This window comes from Anticarsia gemmatalis, chromosome 12, assembly GCF_050436995.1.
Source record: "Anticarsia gemmatalis isolate Benzon Research Colony breed Stoneville strain chromosome 12, ilAntGemm2 primary, whole genome shotgun sequence".
Taxonomy (NCBI): Eukaryota; Metazoa; Arthropoda; class Insecta; order Lepidoptera; family Erebidae; genus Anticarsia; species Anticarsia gemmatalis.
The window spans coordinates 7,800,582-7,828,239 of record NC_134756.1 but is presented as its reverse complement, the minus strand read 5'-3'; the positions used below and the strand labels follow the sequence as shown (position 1 = coordinate 7,828,239).

Here is a 27,658-nt window from a genome sequence, read left to right as displayed (position 1 = left end):
AAACAACAATAAACACATAAAATTATAACAATAAAATTCCCAGTGTTTCAAATTCGTTGTATAAAATAATTAAGTAAAAGTAAATAATGATTTGTATGAGGTTTTAATACAAAAATACTGTCATGATTTGTTTTGTCACTGATTCCTTAAATATATAAAATAATTTATTTAGTTGATTTTTGTTCAACGGCGGGTAGTTTACTAAGAGTTCCTTCTAAATGCTTGATGGCACCTTCCAGTATTTGAACTTCACATTCCTTTAAAAGTTTAATGTTCTTCCTGTAATGTAATAAAAATAGATGAAGATTTGCCAAAAATATATCTATTTTTGAAAGAAACAAATCAAAGAGACTGAATTAAAACTTGGGTTTAATGGAACCATCTCCTAAAGGTTAGATGGATAGCAGAAAATGAATTTAGTTATGTAAGTATAATTTAGCAAATCGTGATTACCTTCTACATCACTGCTAACAACATATTAACACATTTTCTCGAATTCACAAGTATAAGAGGATATTTGCTATTTTATAGAACTCTAAAAAGTCTAAAAACTGATCCAAATTTCATTTAGTGCAGCTTTCTTTAGATTCTTAAATGTCTATAAAGCATAAGTTATCCTCTATCAACGGAATATATTCGTACATCTCTATAGTTCCGATATATATCCTGTTCTATCTCTATAGTATAATATACTTTGTCAACTGACCTGTGTAAAGAATCTCCATCATCAGTGCTCTTCTTATAAGATGCGGTAATGAGCTTGCACCTCGTCAGTAAGTAGGTATACGCACGACGATCGATATCAGCGCCCACTGCCTCAGCGCTTGTCGCGTCTGAGGACACCAGGTCACTGGGTAATCCTTGCTCTGACCATTTTGTTAGCTCCTCTGCAATAGAACATAAATGGAGACAGTAGAATAACTTGTTCGATGATTGTATATTATCTCAGAAAGAAAGAATATAACGAGAATTTAGTTTACCCTATACCTTTTAGTACAGCCGACTAATTTTAAACTAGCGCAAAATCAGACTCTCAAACACATAAAAATGAGACCATTACTAGATGGCGCCACTTGCAACTCGGGTCTGCCATTTGAAATGCAATGAGACCGATGCGCGATGTCTGCTATCATATAAAAATCAAAAATTACTGAGGGTACCGGGTTGAATAAAAACAAATAGATTTTAAGTATTATTCACGGAACTATAGAATACAATAATATGAATTAAAACGAATTGTGATGCATTTATCCGCAAAATAGCAGTAAATAAACAAAATAAGATTTCACTTTTGCTAAATTAGCAGACATAGTCAATTTACACAAAGACACAAAGCCGTGTCATGTTAACTGTCTCATTTAAATTGCACCTACAGTTATTAACGTTTAAACAATTATAATAAACCTGTGAGAACGTTACATGATACGCATCAACATTGTGTTCATATCAAACTAGGTTTCCTCCATACTGTGAATGGAAAAAGTTGGGAAGAAAAGTGTATTCTCATTTTCATTCATTGTTATCGTAACAAGGAGTATAGATAAGATTATAAACTTTTTCTAAAGGTTTTTTCTACGATTTATTGAGAGTATAATAGTTGCTATACTTTTGATAGATAAGTGCCATAAAACTATTGAGACCATTATAGACATTGGTAAGTTAGCAATATAATTAATATTTACTGACTGTATATAATATGTAGTCAAAGCGATATTTGTGGGTACGACTATCAATCACGGGTTAGCCAAGAATTATAGAAAGTTTTCGATTTTTTGGAATATTCTAAGCAGCAGTCGAAAATTGGGTTTATTAAATTAGTCGCGCTCTTTATTCTATGGATCCGATATTATAAGACTGGATAATGCGAGTGCACTACTTCTGCCTACACATTTTGATATAAAAATACGTATGTAATAATAAAGTGTTTTATTATGCTTCCTTACCTTGATTCATATTAAATATCCTGATGAAAGCCAGCAACTCGGCGCTGATCGGATTGTCCCCGGTATACAAATTAAAATGCGTGACTCCTGCCAAGCCTAGCTTGTTCAGTAAAGACAATTTGGTCTCACGCAGCGGGTCGCTTGAAGATATACCCAGTTGCAGCGACAGACTGTCGTGTTTGTTGTTGGGGTATACGAATCTGTAAAAAAATACATTGTGAAATACTCTCCTTTTTATTAGTAAGACGTTTTTTCTGGAATTTCCGTGGGCGGGTATTTTTTGGTTAGTAGTAATAATATGATTTAGGTAGTTGGTAAGAGAAAGATGGTTTCCGCATACGATCCTTATGGTATGAACAAAAATATATGTGTATCATATTTCATAAAAATCCGTTGAGTAGTTTTTGCGTGAAAGAGTAACAAAGATACTTATATGCAAATCTTTCCTTCTCTATAACACTAGTATGGATTTGTTTTACAATTTAAACATAAACATAAATATTAAATGTTTTATTGTTGCCATGTTAAACGGTCATGTATTGAATAAAAAAAGTACCCAACATACTGTAGCACGTATTCAGCTGTCTTAAACAACACCTCGTTTGAAAGCATGTGAAGTACGATTCACACCAATGAGTTGTCGGCATATGACGTAACAAAGCAAATGAACGTAACATTTAATGTTACGATTGTTATGTTATGAACTAGGAACACCGGGTTGTATGCAGATTTGAGTTCATTGCTCAACGGTTATTGATTACATGTTAAATACAGTTGATATGCAAATATATTTGAAACTAACTGCCCCAGCGAACTTCGTTCCGCCTAATTGTAGATTATTTATGCAATTTTTAAATTTTCTTTTATGCAAGGTTTACCACTCCAAAGCAGCCCGCCGTTGCTAGAACCTTCGAATCTTTACTAAAATTAACAATACAATTATAAATCGAGAAGTGAGCCGCTACTACATGGGACTAACATTGTTAACGGCGAAACGCCGGAGTATTTCACACACCTCAACCTATATAACAGGTGTGATATATACCTATTATGTATGTGTAAAGATTACGAGAAAAAGCAGTTCTTCAAACGATGGTATTATAAAAATGGACACGCAATAAACTTACAAAAGGGATTTTGACTGATTGATTGACCCGTGCTTATACGCAATTCTTCATTATTAGTTTTTCAATTAAAAAGCAAAGAGTTTCTCATAAATATTCTTCAGAATTAAACTCTGACAATGAGAAAGACAAAAAGCCTTTTGACAATGAAAATGATTAGTTACGATATATTATAAACTAGCTGACCCGTGCGGCTCCGCTCGCGTGAATTTCGTACTGTTGCTTATTCGTTTGAGCACGCGAATTGCGAAGCACTCGATACACCTACACATAAAAATGTTAACAACTCTTTTGTCATCTAATGGTTATTTACGAAAGGGGCCCGAAAGGCACACAATGTGACACAGGCTCAGGCAGGCCTGATTTCCTGTGGTTACCTTCTTTTCCGCTCTCGTCTGTATCCGTAGCAGTTTACAGTGTAAAATATAATACCTTATAATATACTGACCATTGCTTACCCGTCTGGATTCAGAATATTATTATAGGTCCTATCTGCGCCGGAGCTCTTCAGACGCGTAAAAATGTATACTTGCGATGATACGTCCGAAACCGCGTAACCCGTAATTATTTTTTATACTTATATCATCCGTTGTTTATTTTTTAAAACTTACCACATAGTCTGTTTCATAGCTATCCAATTTATTTCCTTAATGCAACCAATTAATTTGGTTATTAAATAATTATGTGATTCGAACAACAACGCCATCTGTCAGTTGCGGCGAACAACGACAACAAACGAAATTACTCGGTTTGCCATCTAGGATATCCCGATCGCACCGGACCCACGTAAACCAACATTTTTGTGTAATATATCATACAACATTTATGTTTAAAAATCTTATAAATGTATAGCATGTTTCAAAGGTATTTTTTTACAATAAAGCCATCAAAATAAATTAATTAGAAAAAACATGCTTTGTTGCGGTTTATAACGCCATCTATTGGTTGGTGCGAACAACATGTATCGATACGGCAGGCGCCGCGTAAGGGTCAGCGCAGACCAAGAGGAGCGCAGCGGAGAGGATTTTTTTAACGCACTTGAAAATCAACTTTAAATTAATTAAAATAAAGTGCATAATTGCTTGAACCTGACAAAAAATGCTCGCGCGTCCTCGAGGATGCGCGGGTATCCCCGCGCATACTCGAGGACGCGCGAGCATCGTACGAAAAATTTCAATGTTGTTACTGAGTTTAAAGAGAGAGAACGTCATTTTTATTCTTCTTCAGTCCAAAGAGCAATAATAATCATGGCCCAGTCTACCACCGTTGACGAATTTTCACGAAAACTGGCCTGTTTAATGAAGAATGGTAACCTAGAAAGTTTTCCTCGCGCAGGCTCGAGCAGTCGCGAGCATGCTCGAGCATCCGCGAGCCGTAAAGAAAATGCTCGAGACCGCGCGAGGATTATTCCGGTCTGTCTGCGCTGGGCCTTAACTATGCGAATGTTGTGAAATGGATTGTAACGCCATCTATGGTCTCTATAGGGAAACGCAGGTTCAAACGATTTCTACGTATTTTTTCCAATTTTCTAAAAATCTTTGAAATTTTATGCTATAAAAAGTATCCTAGAAATTGCTCCACTACTTATTCTATGCATATACCAAATTTCAGTGCATTCTATCCGGTAGTTTTTACGTGATAGCGACACATACAGACGGAGGACAGACAGACAGACAGACAGACAGAAAAGAAAATTATAAATTGCAGATTCGGTATCAGTATCCGTTACTAAACATCCCCCATTGGTTTTTTTTTAAATATATTCAATGTACAGAATTGACCTCTCTACAGATTTATTATAAGTATAGATATAAATTATTAGTTTCCGTGGGATTGAGACATTTTGTTCACGATTGTCTCAGAAATTCTACTGTTTTCTTTTCATTAGCATATAAAAAACATATTAATGGATCTGGTTCTATCGCGAAGATTATACAATAGTTGGATAACAACAATGTAATCATTGCGTAATTCGACGTATTGTGTGTTAATATAAAGTAACACATAAATATTTCAACATTTATAAAATCGTCAAATATAAATTTCGAAATAAAAATCTTAAACGCGCGGGAAATAGTCGAAAAGTAAAAGGAGTAAAATAAACAAACGTAAAATATACGGTAAACATAAGTAAAAAAAACAAACATAACATTTCGTTCCAACTTCTTAATTATGTAGAAAGACAGACAGTTGATTATTTATAGTTTTCTTACGCTTTTGTGTAAACAATTATGATGACTGTTCAAGGATCAATTAGCTTAAAAATCTCGTCAATCTTTGATCAGAGAACAATTTTAGGTCTTGTAGTTACATTAATTGAAATTGCAGTATTGAAAAACTTACTTTTTAATAATAATATTTATCTATAAGTACTTAGTAAATATACTAATAAGTAACTGAGAAAACCTTGGTATGTTTGCAGGAATTGTCTAGATTAAATTAATGAACCTGTGTTTTTCTAAAATAAAGTCAAAGGCCACCGTGAGCTGCAAAAGCCTGCGGGTCACAGATGTTCTAAATTCTATATTTTGTATAGGTAGCCACAAACTTTGCATACAAGGCTCTCTACAAATAATAACTTACCCATTATGTAAAAACAGGTCGGCATTAGGTCTCGCACCGTAGAAGATGAAGATCTGTTCACCAGGCTTAAAGTCACGAACTGCGAAGCACTCGCCCTGGTTCAACTCTTTATTGTAGTCCGTTGTTATCTGAAAGCATAGAAAACGTAGTTATTAATTATGCAGATGGAAGTTCATTTCCGTTAATTTAAGGGGTCCAATAAATCCTGAATTCTTAAGACCAGTTTTGGCAGTAATAGCTAATGTGCCACACACTCAACTGCCAATTTCTACGTGATAAGATATTTAGACCTGGTTAAACCAGTCTTCTTTTTTTGTTTTGTCTTGATCCCACATTACCTAGGGTCGTGGTCGACACAACACGTTTTCTCTTAAAACATACTGTGAAGAGAATCTGGCTGAAAGTTTTACTACGTCAACCCTCCTTGGTGAAACCGAACCTTAAAGTAATTTATACATAATTAAACGAGTCTTCGAAGGTAAGTCTAGGCAGTCAATTATCGAATAATTGCCTATGAATCATGACAAAATCTAAAAGAAAAACAAGAAAAGATTAATATAATTATTTTACAAACGCGATGTTTCCTGTGACTATTTGAAAGGCATTGAAGATGAATTTTCTCGGATGACAGTTACTGATTTTATACGTCCGAGTCTTATATTTACCTGAAGACAATTATACATTATTTTCTCATTCCGAGTAAAGAAAGTTATATAGCTGCTTCGTTCATGTCAATCGTTAAGTTGTTGTGTATAAAAAAATATATCTGCTTATTTACTTTGCTACGATTGTCTCGCAATTTTTCTAAATGTCACGGCTCTCAAAATAAATCTACTGGTGACATTACTTACAGTGGTAATGAAACAAGTTGCTGCTCAATTAATGTATTTTTTTATTGTGTTATAGTTATAAAAAGGAGCAGTTATTCATTATTCTGACACTTAACAATATTTTGATCTAGTGTCTTGTTTCATGCAACTAGTATACAATCAAGTATACAATCCACAGCAGAACGCTTCATTTGAAATTACTTAATACACAAAAGCTATTGGTAGATTTAAGTTTTATTGATAGTATCCAACCCGCACTTGGCCAGCGTGGTGGACTCAATGCCTAACCCCCCCTCATTACGGGAGGAGACCCTTGCCCAGCAGTGGGACAGTAGTGGGTTAAATTTATTTATTTATTGATAGTACCATAAGTATGTCATAAATCGGGATATGTATTTATGACATAAAATGTTGTTTATTTATGTAAATTTGTATTATTGTTAAAGGTGGGCTCGGTACACCAGAGAAAAGCAAACATGTCATACAAATAGCGTAAATAATAAATCTCTATACCTTGCCATGTTCATGGTTGCACATATCCCAGAGCGGGATGAAGGCTGTCACAGCTTCATCCGATATCTGTATGTTGTTCTGTCTAGTCATCACCGTGGAAACTGCCCATCTGGAAACAAACAAACATGATTTTAGATACAAATGTTTTAGATTTAAAATGTTTACCCCCGGTTTCTGGGGTACATTCAGGGGCAGTTTATCTATTCAATAGCGTTAAACCTCATACAAAAACAACACTATTGAAAAGATCAACTACCGCTAAATGTACTCAGAAACCGGGGGTTAGAGGATCAGCATGTTTATAAAAAAAGTGACTTGCAATTTAACCCAGTAAAGAATAAAAAATTTTTCTCCAGCGCATCACGCAATGATATAAAATAAACATATAGTGAAAGTACATCATATTATTAAGTGTTGCGCTTGGTTGACAAAAAGGGTAAACAAATTATGGACAATTATATGAGTGTATTTAAGTTATTAGTACCTAAAATATATTGTCAGACGAGTACGACAAGTACGAGAAAATTCAATTAAAATCAATTACAAAAATGACAATATTCAATTAATATCAATTATTTTATAAAAGGTTACCATTTATTTGTTTATTTTTAAACAAAGTTACGTAGCCTTAGGTACTAACCGTTCAAATTATCGTGACCATTAAAATAAATATGTTAAGAATAAAAGCTATTCTCTTACGTAATTAACAGTGAAAATGGTTTCGCATAACTACGCAAGTTAACGCAACAATGCGATATACTCATAAATCTTTATTTGGTAGTGCATTCCGAATACAAGAATGTTGCTATTTTTTGGGTAAAATTGATGGCTTGTTGGCTTGTGATTAATTTACTACCAAGATAGTTTTTAGTTAAACAAATCGGGTTATGTCCGTCAATAATGTGTATGACAGCTAGGCCAATGTGGCGATATCGAAAGCATGTTATCCATTTTTTCAAGAGTCTAAGCTAATTAATTGCACATTTGCACGACTGCAATCAAGCAAAAGTCAGCAGCAGTATGGTATACGTACGAGGATCGAGAGTTTGACATTTAAATTGTATTGCAAAATTAGTCCCTACGGCAGCCGCTAGAGGCGCTGATTAGATTTAAATACGAAATTTCAGGATTGCTAGCCGGCCGTTGATAGTCGATAGTGGTAGAGAATCGCGTTACAGTTCTTTTATCGTTAAAATCTGCTACCAACTTTGACTCTCATTTAACAAGAACAACAATTTATTTTTCATTAGATATGTTTTTGCTGGGCTCTTAGATTGCAAGTAACACCGGCTGATATTGATAAACAACCATTCCAAATGTAAAACTGAACTCCAATAACCGAATTCCTGACACACAATGTATAATGTCATAAGTATTTATAAATAAAACAGCAAGCATCAACTTAACACATGTAAATGCTAACATAACTACAAACAATAGTCTTGATCGGACTTTTACTTTCGTACAATTATATTTCTCTATGCTCCTACAGTCTATTGTGTGTATGGGAATGACTTTCGGGTTACGTTATCTTTGCTTCATTATGTCTGGGACGTGTTTTCTTGTTTATTACGGGTTTATGAGTTTGTTGATTGTACTTTCGCGGAGTTTTATATGGTGTAAGCATGTTGTGTATAGTCAGCGAAGTGACTAAAATAAAATGCAGTTACAACTTTCAAGCCATTTGCTGCATGGTTCAAATAGTGCTTAGTAACTAGAAAAAGCCCTCTTGCTAAGTGTTATTTACCTTACTTTATAAAAATATGCTTTGGGTACATGCATCGTATATTCGTATATAACGAGTGAAATGAGTGTATTAAGTAAATACAACATTTCTACATTAAAGTAAGAACTCAGACATCTTAACAGGATTAGAAATCTAAGCGATTTTTTGGTTCAAACACGTCTTTTCCTAACTATCTGTGTTATGAAATGTTTTTCGTAATCAAATGTACAAGCGCACCGATTATATGGACAGATAAAACACACATATTTTTCAACCTAACGAGCAATTTAATATGAACCAGTTTATGTTTATAGTTTAAGGCATGCAACAACATAAACATAGTCACATATTCACTCAAGTCGAGTGCGAAAACGTCTTCTATAATAGACTCATTTTTAATTGGCTTATAAATTACTCTGTGGTCTTTTAGGACATTTTTAGAACGTTGTTACTTTAGTACGATGTCGGGATATTGCATATTATGTACCTATTTATAATACAAATATTGCTTATTCTGACCTAGTTACTATGTTTGACAGTACATGAATGAGCAACACTGATGAGACTGCAAAACGAAGGTGTCACAACTTGCTCAATATCGAAAGCAAATATTGCCTGACTGATTATTACTTTTTTTATCATTTACTTCGAGTCTGTGATATTCTCAAGTTGTCGAAATCATTGTTTTTGCTAAAACAGTGATTTATCAAGTCAATGCTCAACTATACGAATTTATATTGGCAGCTAACCAAAGATTTTGTTGGTCGGTAGAATTTTGATTTGCATAATTTGCATTTAAAAACATCAACATTTACTAAACTTAAATGCTTGGACATGCTGACATCTAGAACTATACACAACTAAATTACCAGAACTTTACGACATTACACATGCACTCAAGTATTATCGCGAAGTTGCACGGAAAATCGTGAATCCTCAGTTGGAAATTCGTGCATACACAGAGCAATCGTACTATGCAAGAAACTAAGATATAAAAGCAGGTTAGGTGCCATTTTACACAACGTGACTCAAGATCTATTGCAGTTATTTTATTTAACAACTGTTATTACACAGGAATGTTATAAACTCAAAGTATATTAGCAAAATGATGTGATGCGGTTAACTAATCATAGAAAATCGTGAAATGAAAGTGCCATCAACAGACTTATCTGTGCGTAAGAACTTATTCGATTACGTAAAACAACTTTGCGTTTACGAAACAATAGATTGTTTTAACTTACACACTGTATTTATCTGGCGAGTTGAGGAGCTGTTTACATCACTCTAATTTAGTTGATTACGTTAGAATTTTAAGTACGTAGTGAGAATCGAATAAGCACCTCTTGTTTTTGAAAACAAACATTTAACATTGGAAACCTACGCTGGCAGACTGCCTTTCGAATGGAATGCGTTAACTATGAGAAGAGCTTATAGAGCAAACACTAGGTACTGTATTTTTTTGTGCAGATTACAGAAGATGAGCTTATTTTCGCTAGAATTTTTAATAAGGGGAAAATCCCTTTGGATATCCATCTTTCCTCGGGGAAGAAAGACTGGGCAATGTGGTGTGACCAGTAAAAAACTGTCCCATAAACCAACCCCTTGAGAGAAACCATGGGACCTAAAAGACAACACTGCCCGTACATTTGCACCTTGCCTTATTGAGACTACCTGGAGAGACTGTTCCCAGTAGGGAGTAAACTAAAATTACTGCTAACTAGACTAATGCCTTCCTGTCTTGCGGTAAAAGAGAGTAATATGCGTTATATTAGGTACTAGTACATCCTTGTTGTACACGTGCAAGCCTAAGGGCTGGAAAAGACGCCATAGGACAATAATAGGTCTCAAAACAAAAGGACAATAACCCAATTGTTAGTCATCGCATTTTTGTTTTCTATGACACAGGGATATCAACAAACAATTGTTGTCAAGCAAATAGATGATGTCAATAGACAAATATGATATTATACGATTATAATAGGGCGTGGAAAGCCTGTTACATCATAGGATTACCTCATAATGTTATGTGAATTATTTCACAAATGATTGATTGTCAGTAGGCGTATGATAGAAGTGTTTGAACTATGCCGTGCTTCTTGCTTGAGCAACTTGCACTTTGGTCAGTTTTAATGGGCTTCTCATTTAAAAATCCCATGTCATCGTCTATTCTTCGTGTGTCGGTGATCATTTGTAATCGAAATTATCGATAATCATGTCAAGTGAACATTTTTAATGCGCCCAACATGCTTTTAATGCGCGTTAATTAAGGTTAACATAGTTTCATAACTTGAACTTTCGAACTTTACTAATACATACATATTCACTTTTGGATGAAAATATTTGTACTTATATATATGTATTGGTAGAAACAAAATGGTCGCTTATAGCACGCCTATATGTATAATTAGTATGATACCTACATCTCAACAACTCAAGTCTTAATTAAGATCAACTAAAAACATCTTTTTACTAACAATATAAATGACGTTATTCGAAACTTTCTAGAACAATACAATAATGATATTAGAGAAAGACATATTTGCGTGGTATCGTTTCACCGATATTATCAATACATGAGTGAGCACAAATGTAATAAAACGATGTACAGATGATCCATGCAGAGCGCAGCGCTAGATGTGTTTCTATAACGAGCTTTTTGTCAACGCCGACGATCTCACTAAATCAACAGCGTTCTGCAAGTTCTCTAAGAGTTAACGCACATTATGAAGCACATTCCAACGAAATAATAAAAATGGCAGTAAACATTTCATATGCATACGGAATATCATGTCAATTAAACTCGAAAGTAGAGGCTGAGGTGTATGAAATGGAGGTTATTAAAATCCGGGATACTGGATACCGGAAAAATATTCTAATTTAAATTAAAAAGAGACCTCATGATCACTACCTACTATGAACCGTAACATTTCAATAATTTCTATACTATAAATATGATTCAGAAGTCGATATCAACTAAAGACAATTAACTACACGTATTTGGTTTTACGCTAGATAATAATAAACTATAATGAAATAACATACACGTTAGGCATTTGTCGTCTTTTGTATTTCTTTGTAAATATCGCTTAGTTTATTGACTAAACGATACAGGTATAAAGTAATAAGTTGAAAGCCACTCATGTCGCGATAAATGGCAAAATTTCTCATCTGAGAAGATCGTGTCAGTACAAAATTTCAAATCAGTTTACGTATGCAAATAAACCGGGCCCAAGCAGCTAAATTATGAGCCCATGATCTCCAATGCGCGTTGGCTGTTAGTGAAAAGTAAGAGTCGCCGCGTGAGAAGCGATGACGTTAACAATGACCTATACAAATGAGACGAGATTATGTACGTATTATTTAGTGTTATCTATGAAAGCTAGTGTGAACTGTCTTACGTTATAATGTAAATTAGCATCATTCAATTATGTTTCTGGGTTCGTTACGCTCAAATGTTGGTTTCGCCTTCCTATGAAAAAAATTGGGATTAAGGCACACTGCGTACAAGTACTTTCTTCTGCATTTTGTAAACTACAAAAGGTCTAATAAATATTGAGCGCTAGTTAGTATTTATACTTAATACTTTTAGCCGACATCAAAATAGGAGGAGGTTCTCAATTTGTCGGAACCTTTATTGTGTCTGTACATTTGCCCCTGAATGAAGTCTATGTATCTGGTTAGGCTTTTCTAAAGAATCGTAAATGTTTTATGAACATCGATTTGACGTCAAATGACTCTATTGTTGCTTCACGTCTTTTCTGAACAATCCTATAGTGACGCATGGTTAATACACATAAACACTTCGAATGCGTATACATTACTGACGTACATAAATCTTGCAACTAAACTGTAGCAAACCAGTCCAATATATCAACTCGAGGTGTGTTGTTGAAATGTTTTCACACCCGCAACATTGGTCATATTAACCGGTTCATGACACGGACATCTTCGAGTGTTTACTTCGCTAACCGACAGTAAAGAGCTCTACAAATCATCGGATCAATCGGACAACTGGTTTAGGCTCAAGTTACCGTTAACCTCAGTCCCCACTAGTTGGTTTACATAACTCGTGTAATTCAACATCTTCTGTTTGTAGTTACACAACTAAGTTTAGCGGATTAATGCTAGAAAACAGATGGAGAGAAATGCCGGTGCGCAAGTGGGCGTGAAAATTCAAATTCTTGGTTTGTCACGTTATACGGAACTATTTATTACAGCGTTTGATAAAAACGGTCATCGAGGGAAATAGGAACATGAAAATAAATTTTGTAATCGCGGAAGTATGAATTATTCAATTACGACGCGATTAATGGTCAGCGATTGTTTTATCAAATTATAGTTAGCGGTGAAAAAAGGTAAAGTTATATACGAACGTTATAACTTTATTATGAAATACACGCTATAAATTTGATATGCGTATCCAACAAGCGTTTGACGCGGAATTAAATATTACGCAGTGATTTATGTAACTTTTCTCGTGTTTACATGGTGTACTTGCGTTATTTTACGTTCGTTGAAGGGCTTTAAAAAGCATTTCAATGTGTTACAAATTAGAGACGTTTGACACTGCTACACAAAAGTTAACTTTTTAACTATTATTAAGGTATATATTATTAAACGGTGATCTATAAATAAATAATATTTTGCAGGTCTATAGTCATTAAGTCTACATTTTACATATTCGTGACAGAACAAATTAATCGTTGAAAGTTAGAACCGGAGATTTTGCCGGAGCTAGAGAAGGCATACTTATTTCTGTATTAACTTGCTTGCGTGTGTTAATCATTGGGGTAACAATCAAACCGAAAATAGTAGAGCATGTTAGAAATTCATTTAATGATTATTTGTGAAAGAAAAGCAATACGATCAATTAATATAGATATTAAGATGTATAAGTAATTGTCGATAGTGGGTAATTCGCGCATGTGATCGTCACGGGCGGCGCGCGCATTCCGCCGGGGAGGCGGCGCGGCGCGTGCGCACATTCCGTTTCACATAATACTCTGATCTGCCATCGTGCATGGAAATTAAGGGGCTCGGAATCTAATAGATGATACTTATCATTAAATTATAAAGTTACATGTTAGTGTACAATAAGCTATTACGGAAACTAGAAAACACTTTAGAGCAGTCGTTTGAAACAGACTACAATAAACTTTTATAAAACAAAAACATCCGATGCAGGAATCGGCACTAAGAGGGGCAATAACCCGCAAGGTGTAGTTCCTTACCTTGTAATAAATCAATTTTTTATATGACAAGCCTTATTACGGCTACAAGAAACCCGTAATTATTCAGTGCTTGTAACAAAGTTGCAAACTTTGTACAGTCGTCATACTTGGCGACGCTTAATGTGAAGCACCTGATAATGACAAGTTGACATGGTTGATCGAAACTATAGCATAGGTAAGACTTGTCATAGTTCATTACACTATAATTAGGGGTCTTAGTTCAAATCATAGGGACCACGGCTGAGTAGCGGGTCATTGATCGGACACAGAAGGGTAGCTTACGTATTCCTATGTAACAGAGAGTCATAATATCTCGACAGTAGTGTTATACTGGTAATAATTCAAATCGGGAATTAGTCTAAAATATTTTAAGTATAAAAATATATATATTTTATGACGCATCTGTGATAAAGTAATATAATGCAGTGACTATGACTATTTAACATAAAAGAAAAAGTCTCCATTTAAGTTAACAGTTGGCAAAAATGTACGAAACGTGTATACGATTGCTTGCTCTGTATTATTTAAACAAGACAGTTGGATATCAATCTTATGCAATATGCATATTCGAAAAGACTTCTTCATGGTAAAAATAACGGCGGCGTTGTGCTCCAATGGGTTTTATCGATGTTTAATCGAACATTTCAAACGCTACTGAGCAATGTTGAAAAAACACAAAATGCTGTTGTTATTGAAATACAAAAGAAAAGTAAAAATTATGGAAGCACATAGCTGGAGCGCTGTACATTTGCTGTCTAGCTGCGTTACCACTCGAACGCGCTGAGCCGCCGCGCGCTAACGTGTGCCGCGAACACCATCACTTTCACGTTCACAAATAAAAAAAGCGCGGGAAACTTGTTCTAGAAATCTAACATTTTTCACAAATAATAAACAAGCAGTATTTTAATTGCCTAGCCGGGAATAGGCCGCTGCGGTATCGGATTGTTTACAAATAGAAAATCATGATGTGAAAACAAACAATATTGAATGTAGAGTCACCAAGAGTAACTGAACGCATTAACGAAATCGACGACACCCGCACGTGAACTTCGCTGACTTCTTTTTCTACTATTTTTTCTTTTCTTTATCTTTGTGTCTTTCGTCTACCAGTTTTCAAAGATTTCATTCGATTGTCAATAAAATTGTGCTGCGATATTTTCGTGATTTGATCGTCAATATTGGAACTATTGAAAAGTGCAGTGTAAGAATTGTGCATCGGTTCGTGTGGACGTACTGTCAGGGTGCGTTCTGAAATTTAAGTTCTGCATTTGATATAATATGGGTATGATTTGGAGATCCGCGATGCCTCTACTGACTACGTTGGCTGCTCTGGTAATCATAGTACATTGTGTCGAGGAGGATTTGGAATCCGAGTACCGATACGATTTGAGACCGAGGATATTGGACACGGGAACGCCTAGTCACGATCAGGTAAAGCACGTTTTATTTATTTATTATACATATAATATAATATAAAATACTGAACAAATGTCATAAAACAACTTTAAGTTAAGTAACAGGTCGTCAATTTTATTGACTTTTTGCGTTAAGCTAATGGATGAGTTGAAAGGCTTTTTTCGACAGGTAAAAGCAAAAGAGATTGTAAATAAAAACTTGATTGATTGACAAGAAATATCTTATAAATTCTAAGACTTATAAGAAGTATCTGATGCCTCACAACCGTCACAGTAAACTGAAAAGTATTTTAGAAATGAACGCATAAATAATAAAATTGTACAGTAACATTGTTGGGTGCCCGTTTTATCATCCATTATAAAAATATATCACTTTTTTTACTGAAATAAAAAAGGGGTAATATAAAGCCTTATATGAGTTCTTCACTTTGATTCCGAAATACGTATTTGCAAACGAATGAGCGGAGATAACTAAATCTGCAGTTAAATTTATTAATAAAGAGATTTTACTTGATCGGGGTTAAGATATGTGCCGCCTTAATTAAATCTCAACTTCATAGTAGAATTTTGTACATGTATGATTTAGTGCATAATCTAGACAGGATTTCATTCAAATTTAAAACTTAACGCTTAACGCATTCAAATTTAAATAAAGTCTTGGGATATTCGTTCTACTCTTTGCAAAAGGTTGTTAACACGAAGATACAATTATTGCCCGATACCGACAATCCGTAGGCCACCGGTACAGCGGAATATTTGTCACACAACCAAGTAGTTGACATGATAAGTGATACTTTACGGAACTGCGGTGGCAAGTGCAAAGAAAATTGTAGGAAATAAAGGAGCGTAGAGCGAATGTCAGGAAATTGATTAGTTTACAAACGACGCATTCTTTTTGCGGTCGGTTTCATAACAATAGAACCGTTGTTTTCATCTGCGCCTTGTATTTTACCAATTTCACTTTACGCTATAAAATGAACGTAGGCAAACAACGTTCTTATTATCATATTTTTTTATGAGTTTGGCATACTGTTTGTAGAATGTCGTTCGTTTTACATTGATAGACTTTATGGTTAGTTAAAGTGTGTCTTTACATACTCTTATGCGAACAAAGCGTCGTTTTTAACACTGGACTTATTAAATGACTTTTAGCTGTGTTTAGAAAGACTATAGACCTAATACTTCAGTTTTAATAAGCTACCATTGTTAGTTACAATAGTAGCTTACAAGTACAAGCAATAAGTAAGAAAAGTTCAGAAGTTATAAACTTTTCGCATAATATACACGAAACAAAATGTCATACCTGCTTACAGGCTATTTACAAGCCGTTTATTACGGAAAAAGGATGAGCAATAGTGAATGCAGTACAATTTCGAAAGCCATAGCAAATCTTTGAGTAACCAAACTTTCAAGATAAAACTAACAACGCAAATTGTTTCCGAAGTATCGATGGCCAGTAATTGAGTTATCTCCAATAATGAAGTGAAATCTAGTAAGAAACAAGGGACAGGAAGTCGGGGTCTAGATCGGTAGTCTAGTCTAGAAACTGGTCTAGAAATCTGGGGGAGGTGCCTGGATAAGTGGAGCGTGGTCGATTCGCACATCAATTAGACAATTGACGTGTCCGGATTAAGGCCAATGTTAGTTGTTGATACTTTCTTGTAGAGACTGATAGCTCAGCGATTGACTGATTGACAGGCAAGAGCTTACGGCATAAGCTTGGAAATTTTTGCTGTGATCGTGGTGTTCGCTTTTAGCAAAATGAAAAAAAGAACTTTTAATTCGTGGGCTCATTTGTATAAAAATATGTATGTTGTAGTAGGACAGGTATAAAAATCTAAAGTTTCTGCTCTCAATGGTTAATCTGTAGTCTTACTTTTTACAATAGGTACGTATTAGGTAAGCAATGATAAAAATATTCAGAAGTTAATTACTTGAATAACTTTTTATTATATTCATCAAATAAACGGAAGCTTCTTCGCGCACGTCCACGTTTATAAAACAACTACAAAACAGCCGTGCCAAATGGGATTCAAATAGAGAAACGAGGGTCTTTGGTCAGTGTTTTTTGTTATCTTTTTAGTTGCTCCACTGACTTAGGCGAGCAGCAGGCCGTGATATAATGCTATGATAATTAAAATTCAACTTCTTTACTACGACGTATACCTAGCGTTATTATTCGAATTAATAGCAGGTGAAGTAAGGAGCATGTGTGAATAATAGTTTAGTGTGGTATGGAACACTTTTTTGTTGAGGTTTTCGCGGCTTTAGAGTGGTATGGAACAGTAATTAAACTTTACTAAATAAATTAAGACACCAGCGGCAACATTATGCCTTGTGGCTTTATTGCCATGAAATAAAAACTGAAATAAACTTGCGTTACGATATAACTACTACTCAATTAATAAAATATTTTTATCTATGAATAAATGGATGCCTATATAATTTCTTATTTAGGGGCTCAACCAGATCTAGGTTAGACAGTCATCGGTTTAGAACTACTTTAAATTTCTCTAACTGTTGTTAATAGCGTATATTGAAATGATATTGGCACGTCATATCCCGTTTGTATTCAAAACATACCGTTTTGTCTATTACTGTAAACTGTAAAGAATAATAAATGTATTACATAACCACAAACCTATATAAAAAAAATGAATCACCCTATGTATTTACGCATATAACTTTGAATATCTAAACTAAATTGGATAGGTACTTCATTCCATTTTTAATGTGTGTGAAACTGTCGGGACGAGGTTTGTGTGGATCGATTGGACCATAATCTTCACGGAAATGGGATCAAATTAGTTACAATATACCCGGACGAAGTCAGGCCAGTCCGCTACTATCAAATAAAAAACTAGCATAAAATAAAAAAGAAGGTAGACAAAATTGTTAAAGATATGCGAATCACTGACAACTTTTACAATCGAAAAAATCTACACATCATTTTCAAACAAAACTAATGAGTGTAATGAGCGACTTAGCGAAAAAAACGCGACTTACACCGACGTATCAGTTCAAATATAATTTAGTTATCTCATCGTCAAATAAAGAAAGTTACAGCACAGTTATGGCATCGTCCGACGGAGGAAAGTTGAAAGCCGGTACTGGTCTTCGAACTTGAATCAACAGAGCTATATGACTTATGTTAATAGAGGTCGTTAATACGTAACAGCTGATTTTTTATATATTTGCGATTCTTAAACGAGAAAGTATAATAAAATGCCTTTAAAGGATTATGTCGATTGTGTAACGTTGTGTAACAGTTTTGATTTGCTAATTTTTTTATCGAATATTTTAGCAGTTTTATGTTTTCATGTATTTGGGGTTATTTCCGCATATTTGGTTAGTAAGCGTCCTGGAGATATGAAACGAGTATCGATGTTATAAATAATATATCAACATTTTATCTATTATGCATGATCTATCTTATCTACATAATAAGTATGAAACGGTCCTGGTTTGTCAAATCGTCTTCTACTTTTAGTATTAAAATTGTTTTGAAGCGATGAAGACGACACAAGTGCACCGAAGACTTTTAGACAGAACTATTTATAGTACTTTATTGTGGGTATCAGAATATTTGCCTAAACAAACCAGTGTTTAAAACTATATGACAGACTTAACAAACACTTAAAGATTTTTTTATAACAATCATTGATGATCCGAAGAAATACTTACTTTTGAATATTTTTTATGGATTACGTAGTTGACTTAAAAACGCCCAGTACTCAAATTAATATCATTAACCTTATAATATTATTCACACATCCACTTAGATCTCTTACATTACAGGTAAACTAATCATAAACTATAATATATTATTAACAGGCTATTTGTGTAAATTCTATTAACGCCAACAGCGAGATTACAGTAATAAAAGCTTGCACAGAAACTCATAAACTTGTCTAACAAGTGGGTGCAGTATGAACGTACGCTTAAACCACATTTGAGACGAGTTTTCTGCTTTTGGTAAACATGTTTCATTTCATAGAATATTCAATCGATTAACTCGATCACTGGTCTCATAAAACCACGTGTGTAATGTAAAACATAGTTATTTTATAACCGCATCGCACCTAAGGTGAAAGGTGAATTATAAAGTTAAGTTATGAACCGTAATTATGCACACGGAATATATCATTCGAATGTAATAACATGTTCTGTAGGTAATATGTTATCTTGGTTTGAGACATAAGTAATTATAATTTTCTAAAATTGTTATCTGTCGTTTTATAATATATTTTATTATGAATTTTGTTTCTTATGAATTTTGTTAGCCATCATAACTAATCTCCATTTAAGCAGCGACGAATGTTAGAATCGATACATCCAAGTATCATGTCTGTAAGTAGACTATAATTGTAATTTATATGAGCGAATACTAAATACCTACCAATGAACGACCAATGCACGCGCCGGTATCCAAGGAATCCAAAGACTGTTTTCTTTTTATTCACGCGGGACATATTTTATTATGTAAACACAAAACAACCGATATTTGTTTATAGTACTATTACACGTTTGTTTACAGGTTTCCGCACTTAAAAACTATTAAGCGGAAAATGGCTTTCTTAGTTTAGTAAATTGATGTCGCGGTTATAATCGGCGACTGACAGAAATTGTCTATAGAAGTGGTATCGAACTTTCGCCGTGTGTACACCGCGAGCGCACGCAACATCGCTCAATTGTCCAATCAATTACAAATTTACGCAATTGCACAACGTGTGTTTTTGCCGAATCTTCATTGTGTATATTTTCACACGAGACGCGTGGAGATTCGCCGACAATTTCTTCCACGATTATCAAACAATATGTCGTATATAGAGCACGGAGTGTCGCATCGTCTAAATTTACGTAACACAAGTACATCGGGTGCAAGAACATCGCAAAGAATGTAAACAATTGAGACGTTAGAACTAGATGCGTTCAACATTTTATTGTGTCTCCTCATTTCGCGGGATTATGTAAGATACTATGGTGTAGACAGTTGCATCAGAAAAATGGGTGCATTGTGACCGCATTGCTTAAAAAAGCATTTGCTTTTGTTTGCATTTCGTGCGGTATACTTAATGCGCAGTCACTAGAAAACGTATTAAACTCATAGCGAAAAATAGCGTCACGGTCGTTTACAGTAATGTGGTAGTCGACAATTATTTTACAGCTAACAAACTAACTTTTAAGTTTAACAACTGCATTTATACGTAGCATTAAAAGAGTTCCGAAATTATGTTGACATAAAAAATAATTGTACTTGTATTTGATAACCGAGTAAGTAATTACTTTTTATGAAACTTACACTGAGGAAATCTAATTGGAACGTAAGTATATTATTATGAAAACACAACGATTAAAACATTAAACAACTTTATGGTGCGAAAATGTGTTAAATAGCTGCTTTCAAATGTTTCTAGGACCAAGTAATACTTGGGCTACAGACAAAGCAAAATAATTGTAATTGACTGTAAGGCAAGGTGAATGAACATCGAGATTACGAAAGCATTCACCTCACTTCATTCACGCACTCGACTAATAGCAACTGACAAACAATCGTAATCCAATAACAATGATTAATGGAATCAAACAAAAACAACCGCCTTAATGACGGAATACTGGCATAACTGATACAGTATACAAACAATTCGAATAAATAAAAAATAAACGATGTAAAACCTCTTCGTTTGTAAATCGGCACGATTATTTTTTGCTTGCAACGGATCACTGAACAAAATGTAAAATGCGGCATGTTACTTTGTACAACGACACTATTATACGGTTATTGCTGTCAATCTCTCAAGTTTCGTGATTAGAAAAAAAGGCATTGTGTGATATGAAAGCAGCGGCGACAACATTTATTTAATAATAACAAATTATATAATTTCTGTGTTTAGCTTTCCTTGGCAATAAAATCTGTAGTTTCTTTTCTATATCATCATCTGTTTTGTTTTTTAAAGTCACTATAAAAATATCAACAGTTACATCATACTGTCGAAGACGTGACCAAGATAATGAGTAAAATTGTCTGATTATGTTTTTGTTCACTTGTATTGTTTATATTTTCCAGTCATGGAGGGCAATAGAGGAAGAACCAGCAGTACAACAACCACGGCATGATCACTGGGACGAGCATTCACCAGGCGATCCTCCTAAACGCCGTAGACCTGGTCGTAAACGAAAACGTCGTCCACAACCACCGCCGGACGAAAATCAGGCACCACAAGAGAGATTCGCTTACCCCGATGAATCACCACGGCCCTACTACGAAGTAGAAGTAGAAAATACCCGACAAACGACTGAAATGTCTAGAAGACAACGTAGACCAGAACTTAGGCCCATTCGTTGGACAGACGAAGTTACTGCTAATGAGAGACCGTTACGAAGAAAATCAGGGGCAAGAAGAAAAAGACCTTCGCTTAACTCTTGGCCAGAATTTAGCGAATTCAGAGATTTTCCCCGAATGAAATATGAGGAAGAAACAATTAGTACAGAACCACCGGACACAGTCCATACAGATGATCAAGTTAATAGCCCGCAAGAAGATATTCTGGAACAGGTTTTAAACAGCAATCAATATATGGACCATAACCAACCGGAGAAGCATGTAGATGACAACCATAAATATGGCGTCGCGGGCGATGAAGGCGTTGTACTAACTCATATAAATTATGACAAGTCTTTATCTGAGTTTTCACCAGAAATGATCGGAGGGCCGAAAGAACCTGAACAACCTAAACAAAAATCTGCAAGCGTATTAATTGAATACGAAAAAGATCAGGTAATTTTAAACCACAATATAATACAATAAGATAAATTCCCATCATATATACCTATTGGATAGTATACCACGTTAAGACCAACAAGAAATACATTAAAATCAATTCAGTTTTAATATAACATACACTCACTTACTCGAAATTCGTAACTAAATTAAAAATTTGTCCCAAGTTACAAGATGCGTAAAAGCGTTTTGATAGCTCTCTAGTGAGAGTTATAAAAATGTATTAGCGTCACACCCACTTTTAGAATGCTTACAAAGATCCTCTGCATTTCCAACTCAAGGTTTTAAATGATCCATATGAACTACCAGACATACGTTGGGAAGAATCCTTTGAAATTGCCACCTACCCTACGTTTTATAAGTTAGAACAAATGAAAAGTACGGAGAAAGTACGCCTTAATCTAATCAAAACCGCTGAACTGGAAAGACTTGAAGAAGAAAGGCAAAACTTAATCGACTCAAAAACGAATGAGAAAATCACTTTCAATGATTTCAATACTTATTTCGAAACGAAGGAAGCAACGCCAGATTACTGGATGGATGAAATTCTGGTATTATTGTAAATAGACTGGCGTGAATAAAAATAAATAAACCTAATTCAAATAATAAAGTAGTTAATCGTTTAGTAGAAAATAATTGTAAAAATGTGTTATCGTAATTTGCATATAAAATAATAACAAGTGAAGTAAATTTTCGTGTAATTTATAATAATACATCTAAAAACAATAGTCGTAGTTAGTAGACATTCTCACTACATTTAAAGTCGTTAACCTGAATAGATTCATGTCAACATTTGTGTAGTTTACCTAATAAATTAGTTCTAAAAATGCCGCTTATTAAATTAATCAAACATATACTTTTAATAATTACATTAAGAAAGTTAATAACGATACTAATCAAACAAGATGTATTCATAAATTTGTGTTTCATATTTCAGGCTCATTCATCTATGGATCCGCTAACTTTGAAAGATATATTGAAGAGATCGAACGGAACTAGCTTGAGTGAAATATTGCAACAACATAATCTCTCTTTGACGGATTTGCTCAATGGAAAAGAACACGCAGTGTCAATATTCAAACCACAAGAGTCACTTGATACTCATAACAAAAACGCTGCAGAAGTAAGAAACGATTTATCGGAAAAGGAAGAAACTAAACCAGCAATTAAAGAAGATTTAGAAGAAAAGGTATTAATAAGTTCTGATACGAAATATCCCGTTGAATCGGCAACTGAAGTCTTTACTACAACAGAAGTAGTGCAGGCAGAAGAAGTCAATACAGAATTCGATGATAGACCAACAACTACCCCACAACCTGCAGAAGAGAATGTACGTAAATTGTCAACAAGACGTCGCTTCCCCGTGGGTCTTAGAAAGAAATTACGCATGCGACCAATGTTAAACGTAACCAACACGTACAAAGGACAACTCAGCAGAGACTTAATAGCATTGAACGCCAGAAAATATTCACATAGCAGAAGAAACAATACTAAATCAAAAGAATGGAAGGATATTATACCATCAATGAGGCAAATTCATTTACATAATGAAAACAATAAAACCACTGTCTCCGAAACCACTACTGTGACAAATATACCTGAGGAAACAGCGGCATCTATAGAAACTGACAATAGTAGCAATGATACGTTCGTAGAATCACGCCCACAAGTTGATTTTGTTAGTAAACTTGATGATATTAACATGGATGTGACAGAAGCTGCAGCTGCTGTTTCTATAGTAGAAGTTTCTACTGAGTTTCCTAAAAATGTCACTGAGAAACCTATGACGGTAACTGTAGTCACTATGGCGAGACCTACCGGAATATCATCAGGTCTGAGGCGACAAGCGCTGAACAACAGGTTGAAGAGAAAGAGGCTAAAGCAAAAGAACTCAACGACTGAGCCCCCGCAAGACGACCTCATAAAACATTTATTCGGCATGGGTAACTTAGTATCATCGTCAGAATTTATTGCGAGAACTCAAGAGCCTAAAACCACGATAGATGAGGATACTGATCCAACTACCTTAGAAGATTTTATAACTACTGAAAGCACAATAAAAACAGAAAGACCAACACATGTGAAGACAACAACTACAAAATTGACGACACCGAAAACGATCATTAAGACAACGACGGAGGAAACAGCTAAGATAGAGATTGAAGAAATATTTAACGACACTCAAAGTAAGTCTACACACAGTACATACTATGTTATGACAAACTTCTGACTTTACTTCATTTTTAACCGACTTCAAAAAAGGAGGAGGGTCTCAATTCGTCGCGATATTTTTTTTACTTCAATGGCTTTAAGTCTAAAATGTATTTCATTCTTTTTCAGCAAGTGCAAAACTATCCAGAATATTAAAGGAAAGAAACATGACACTGAGTGAACTAGTGGAACACAGAGAACGTGGATCCAGCCATGTGCATTTGGCTGATATATTCCACAACGCATCGAGAGAACCTAATCCACCAGAGCCGTTCTTATCTAAATCTCTTTTAGAACCAATATCGAAAGAGACTTATCCATTAAGGGCTCTCTTAGACGCTAATTTGCACGATGCAAATGGCAAATTGACAACAATTGAACCTAGTTACATGAACACCGCAAACATACCAGTTGTAATGGATTTCAGAAATAATGTTAATGAGAACGCGGAGAATATGGGAATAATGTCCCTGTTTAACAATTTTACAAAAAGTATGGCGCATACTATACTACCGACCGCTCCCAAAGAAACTGATACCACAGTATCTGACATAACGCCTACAACTAAAGCGACAAAAACAAACGACACGGCCCGGGAAAGTCGAATACTTGGCGAGATTGAGGACGACATTGTGAGCTGGAATGAAATATTTTCGTTAATGGGAAAACCTCACAACGAAAGTGAAGGTAAACATAATATATAACAGCATTAACTATATTTTAAGAACTAATGTAATAATACTATATTTTAATGATTTCAGATTTGTCTGCAAATCAGCCATTTAAAAAGATCAGATTAGATGAGGACGCTGACGGCGACGGCCTCATCGTGCTTGAAGACTTGCAACACCTCAAAGATTTCGATAGCAACATCGCTTTAGGAACGAATGAGAAAATAGATATTAATCCATATGACAAGCAGGACTCTACACATCGAGAACCAGGTATTCTAGACAAAATACCAAGTCAAACTAAATCCGTGACGGTAGCTACCGCAAGCATTGCTGGCCTTGCTATGATTCTATTCTTACTGACTTATGCTGCATTCAAATGGAAGCAGCAAAGGTCAATGATCCGCAAAAAGCGTAGTTTCTGTGATGAACGCATCCCTACGCCAGTATTTGAGAATAGGAAAGGTCATAAGAACAACAGTAGCAGCCGAAGTATTAGCCCTATGTTGCAAACGTCAAACATATACACATTAAATACATTAGATTCACAAAATGGTAAAGAATCACCAGACTATATGTGGGATTCTTTGAGGAAACCATTTCAATAAGTAGTGTAGGTAATGCAAATTATGTTTGTTATAGACTGAATGGAGATTGAATTTGATTTAATTAGAATAATAATGTAATATATTAGAATAGTTGGGTTTTTCTACAATCATGAAGTATTGTTATATTTTAGAATCTAACATTGTGGAAATGGCCTTTTTAATTTAAACTAGTGACCTGATATTGATTAAGATTTTTTTAATAGATCAATATTTAATATAACCTATCTCTATTCTTATTGTGTTCATCTTAACGCATATATTTAAACACAGACCTTAAATATGTCTTTGTTCCTTTTAAAGTTCACATTACATTAACACATAATTAACATGTTATTTATTTGAAATAATTTCAGTATTATTTTCTTAGTGCAATGTGCCACATCAAAGACATTGTGTTTCTTATAATTTTTTCTGTGAAAATAAAATGTAAGAACAATAGGTATTATTTTCATTTGTCTCACCTGTAGTTGTCGAAAGTGAATATATCACGAAGTTGCTTCAACACGGGTATGTCTAGAGAGTATATTTTGTTGTAAAAGTACGCATACTGTCGAGCAATGCTTCTGTACAGCTTGAGTGATGATTCGAAAACAGGAGATGGCTGGAAAAATATGACCGTCAAGTGAACTTATGAAATGAATTTAAAGTGACTTATGTAATGGGTGTATGTGAGTATTGTAATTACATATTCAAATTATTTAATTAATGCTTACTTTAAGTTCGGCCAATTCTTCCGCAGTGAAGTACAGAATAGTGGAGTATTTTTCAGGCAGTATATCAATGTATGGCTTCCAAAATGATTCTGAAAATTTTAATAATACATTTTACATACAATACCTATTAAAGGATTTCACACAAAACATTGATTCAATCTTATAAATTTTACCTTTTTATAACAAAGAAATATGTCAATAACAGTTTAGCACATCTACTTCTTCTACTGTCTATACAAAAAGAATGTTTCTTACCTGGATTATTCTTTTCTAACAATAAGAACAAAGCTAGAGTAATATTTGGCATATTCTGCAGCAACGGATCTACATTGATGAAAGTTGCTAGTTCAGATTCTTTAGCATTTTTCTCAGTCATCATCACTTTGACCGGTACTGTGAGCAGCAATGATTCTTCTTTGAACTCCTTGGTTGCTTTAAGACCAAGTTCATACCCCTCAAACTCTGCAATCTCGATACCTGTAAAATATGTCATGAACTATGTTAAATTGGCAATGGGTAATACTTTAAAAATGCAAGCATTAAACTTATAAGAGACTCATAAAATAGGTACAATGGCTCATTATTAATTATTAGAAAAAAATAAATGACAATGAAACGCAGAGTTCAACATTGTGTTTTCAGAACCACTTTTAAATAATTTTTATTGAACCAAAGCATAGATTTCCATTCACATATTAAAGATTACCGTCGACTTACCGTCAAGTTGTGCTCCATTTTCACTTAACCACTTTAAATATTTGTCAATATTGGATTGCCGCTGGCTCTGACCACTTTTGTATTGCGACACTTCTAAGTTGGTAATTTCTTTGATTAAAGCGTCAATTTCTAAGTGATGCTCCCAACTTTTAGCCACGCTAGGCGACGCTTGGAATACACTCGTCAACCTCAACACCTTATCCACCAGAATAGCCAGTTCTTTTCGTTTTTGCTGAGTAAACTTGTTGTTTTCTTTTCCGCCATTCTTCTTAGGATTCTGTTTTGATTGCGATTTCCGACCCATTGTGTGCTACAAATATATACTTCTAAAGCAAAACTAACTAAAAATGTAAAAGTAACTTAATCTATAACGTGGGAATATTAGCTAAAAATAGGTCTACAAAATTTTGAAATGTTTTCCTTTCAAAAGTGACATGACACATAATATGACAGTGACATTAAGTCGGTTATACAACTAGCTTTGAACGCTTTGATATCGAGTTACGAATGGCTTGATTTTTTTTATTTAGGGAATTTATATTTATTTTTCTATTTATATGACTGTGCGGATTAAAAACAATGCGCGAATGAG

The 27,658-nt window shown here is 34.6% G+C and overlaps 2 protein-coding genes across 2 annotated transcripts; one reads left to right on the top strand and one right to left on the bottom strand.

Annotated features, from left to right (window-relative positions):
- Window positions 1-35: 35 nt before the first annotated feature.
- On the bottom strand, window positions 36-27,658 carry Setd3 (SET domain containing 3). Its single transcript, XM_076120706.1, has 9 exons — window positions 27,067-27,658; window positions 26,605-26,826; window positions 26,350-26,438; window positions 26,098-26,237; window positions 6,994-7,102; window positions 5,651-5,778; window positions 1,944-2,143; window positions 707-887; window positions 36-279 (listed from the first exon to the last, which is right to left on the bottom strand). The coding sequence occupies exons 1-9, from the start codon at window positions 27,368-27,370 to the stop codon at window positions 165-167; spliced, it is 1,488 nt and encodes a 495-aa protein (XP_075976821.1). The 5' UTR covers window positions 27,371-27,658; the 3' UTR covers window positions 36-164.
- On the top strand, window positions 14,691-26,074 carry LOC142977029 (uncharacterized). Its single transcript, XM_076120698.1, has 5 exons — window positions 14,691-15,381; window positions 21,433-22,143; window positions 23,084-24,332; window positions 24,487-25,044; window positions 25,119-26,074. Exons 1-5 carry the CDS (start codon window positions 15,229-15,231, stop codon window positions 25,634-25,636), a joined length of 3,189 nt encoding a protein of 1,062 aa, XP_075976813.1. The 5' UTR covers window positions 14,691-15,228; the 3' UTR covers window positions 25,637-26,074.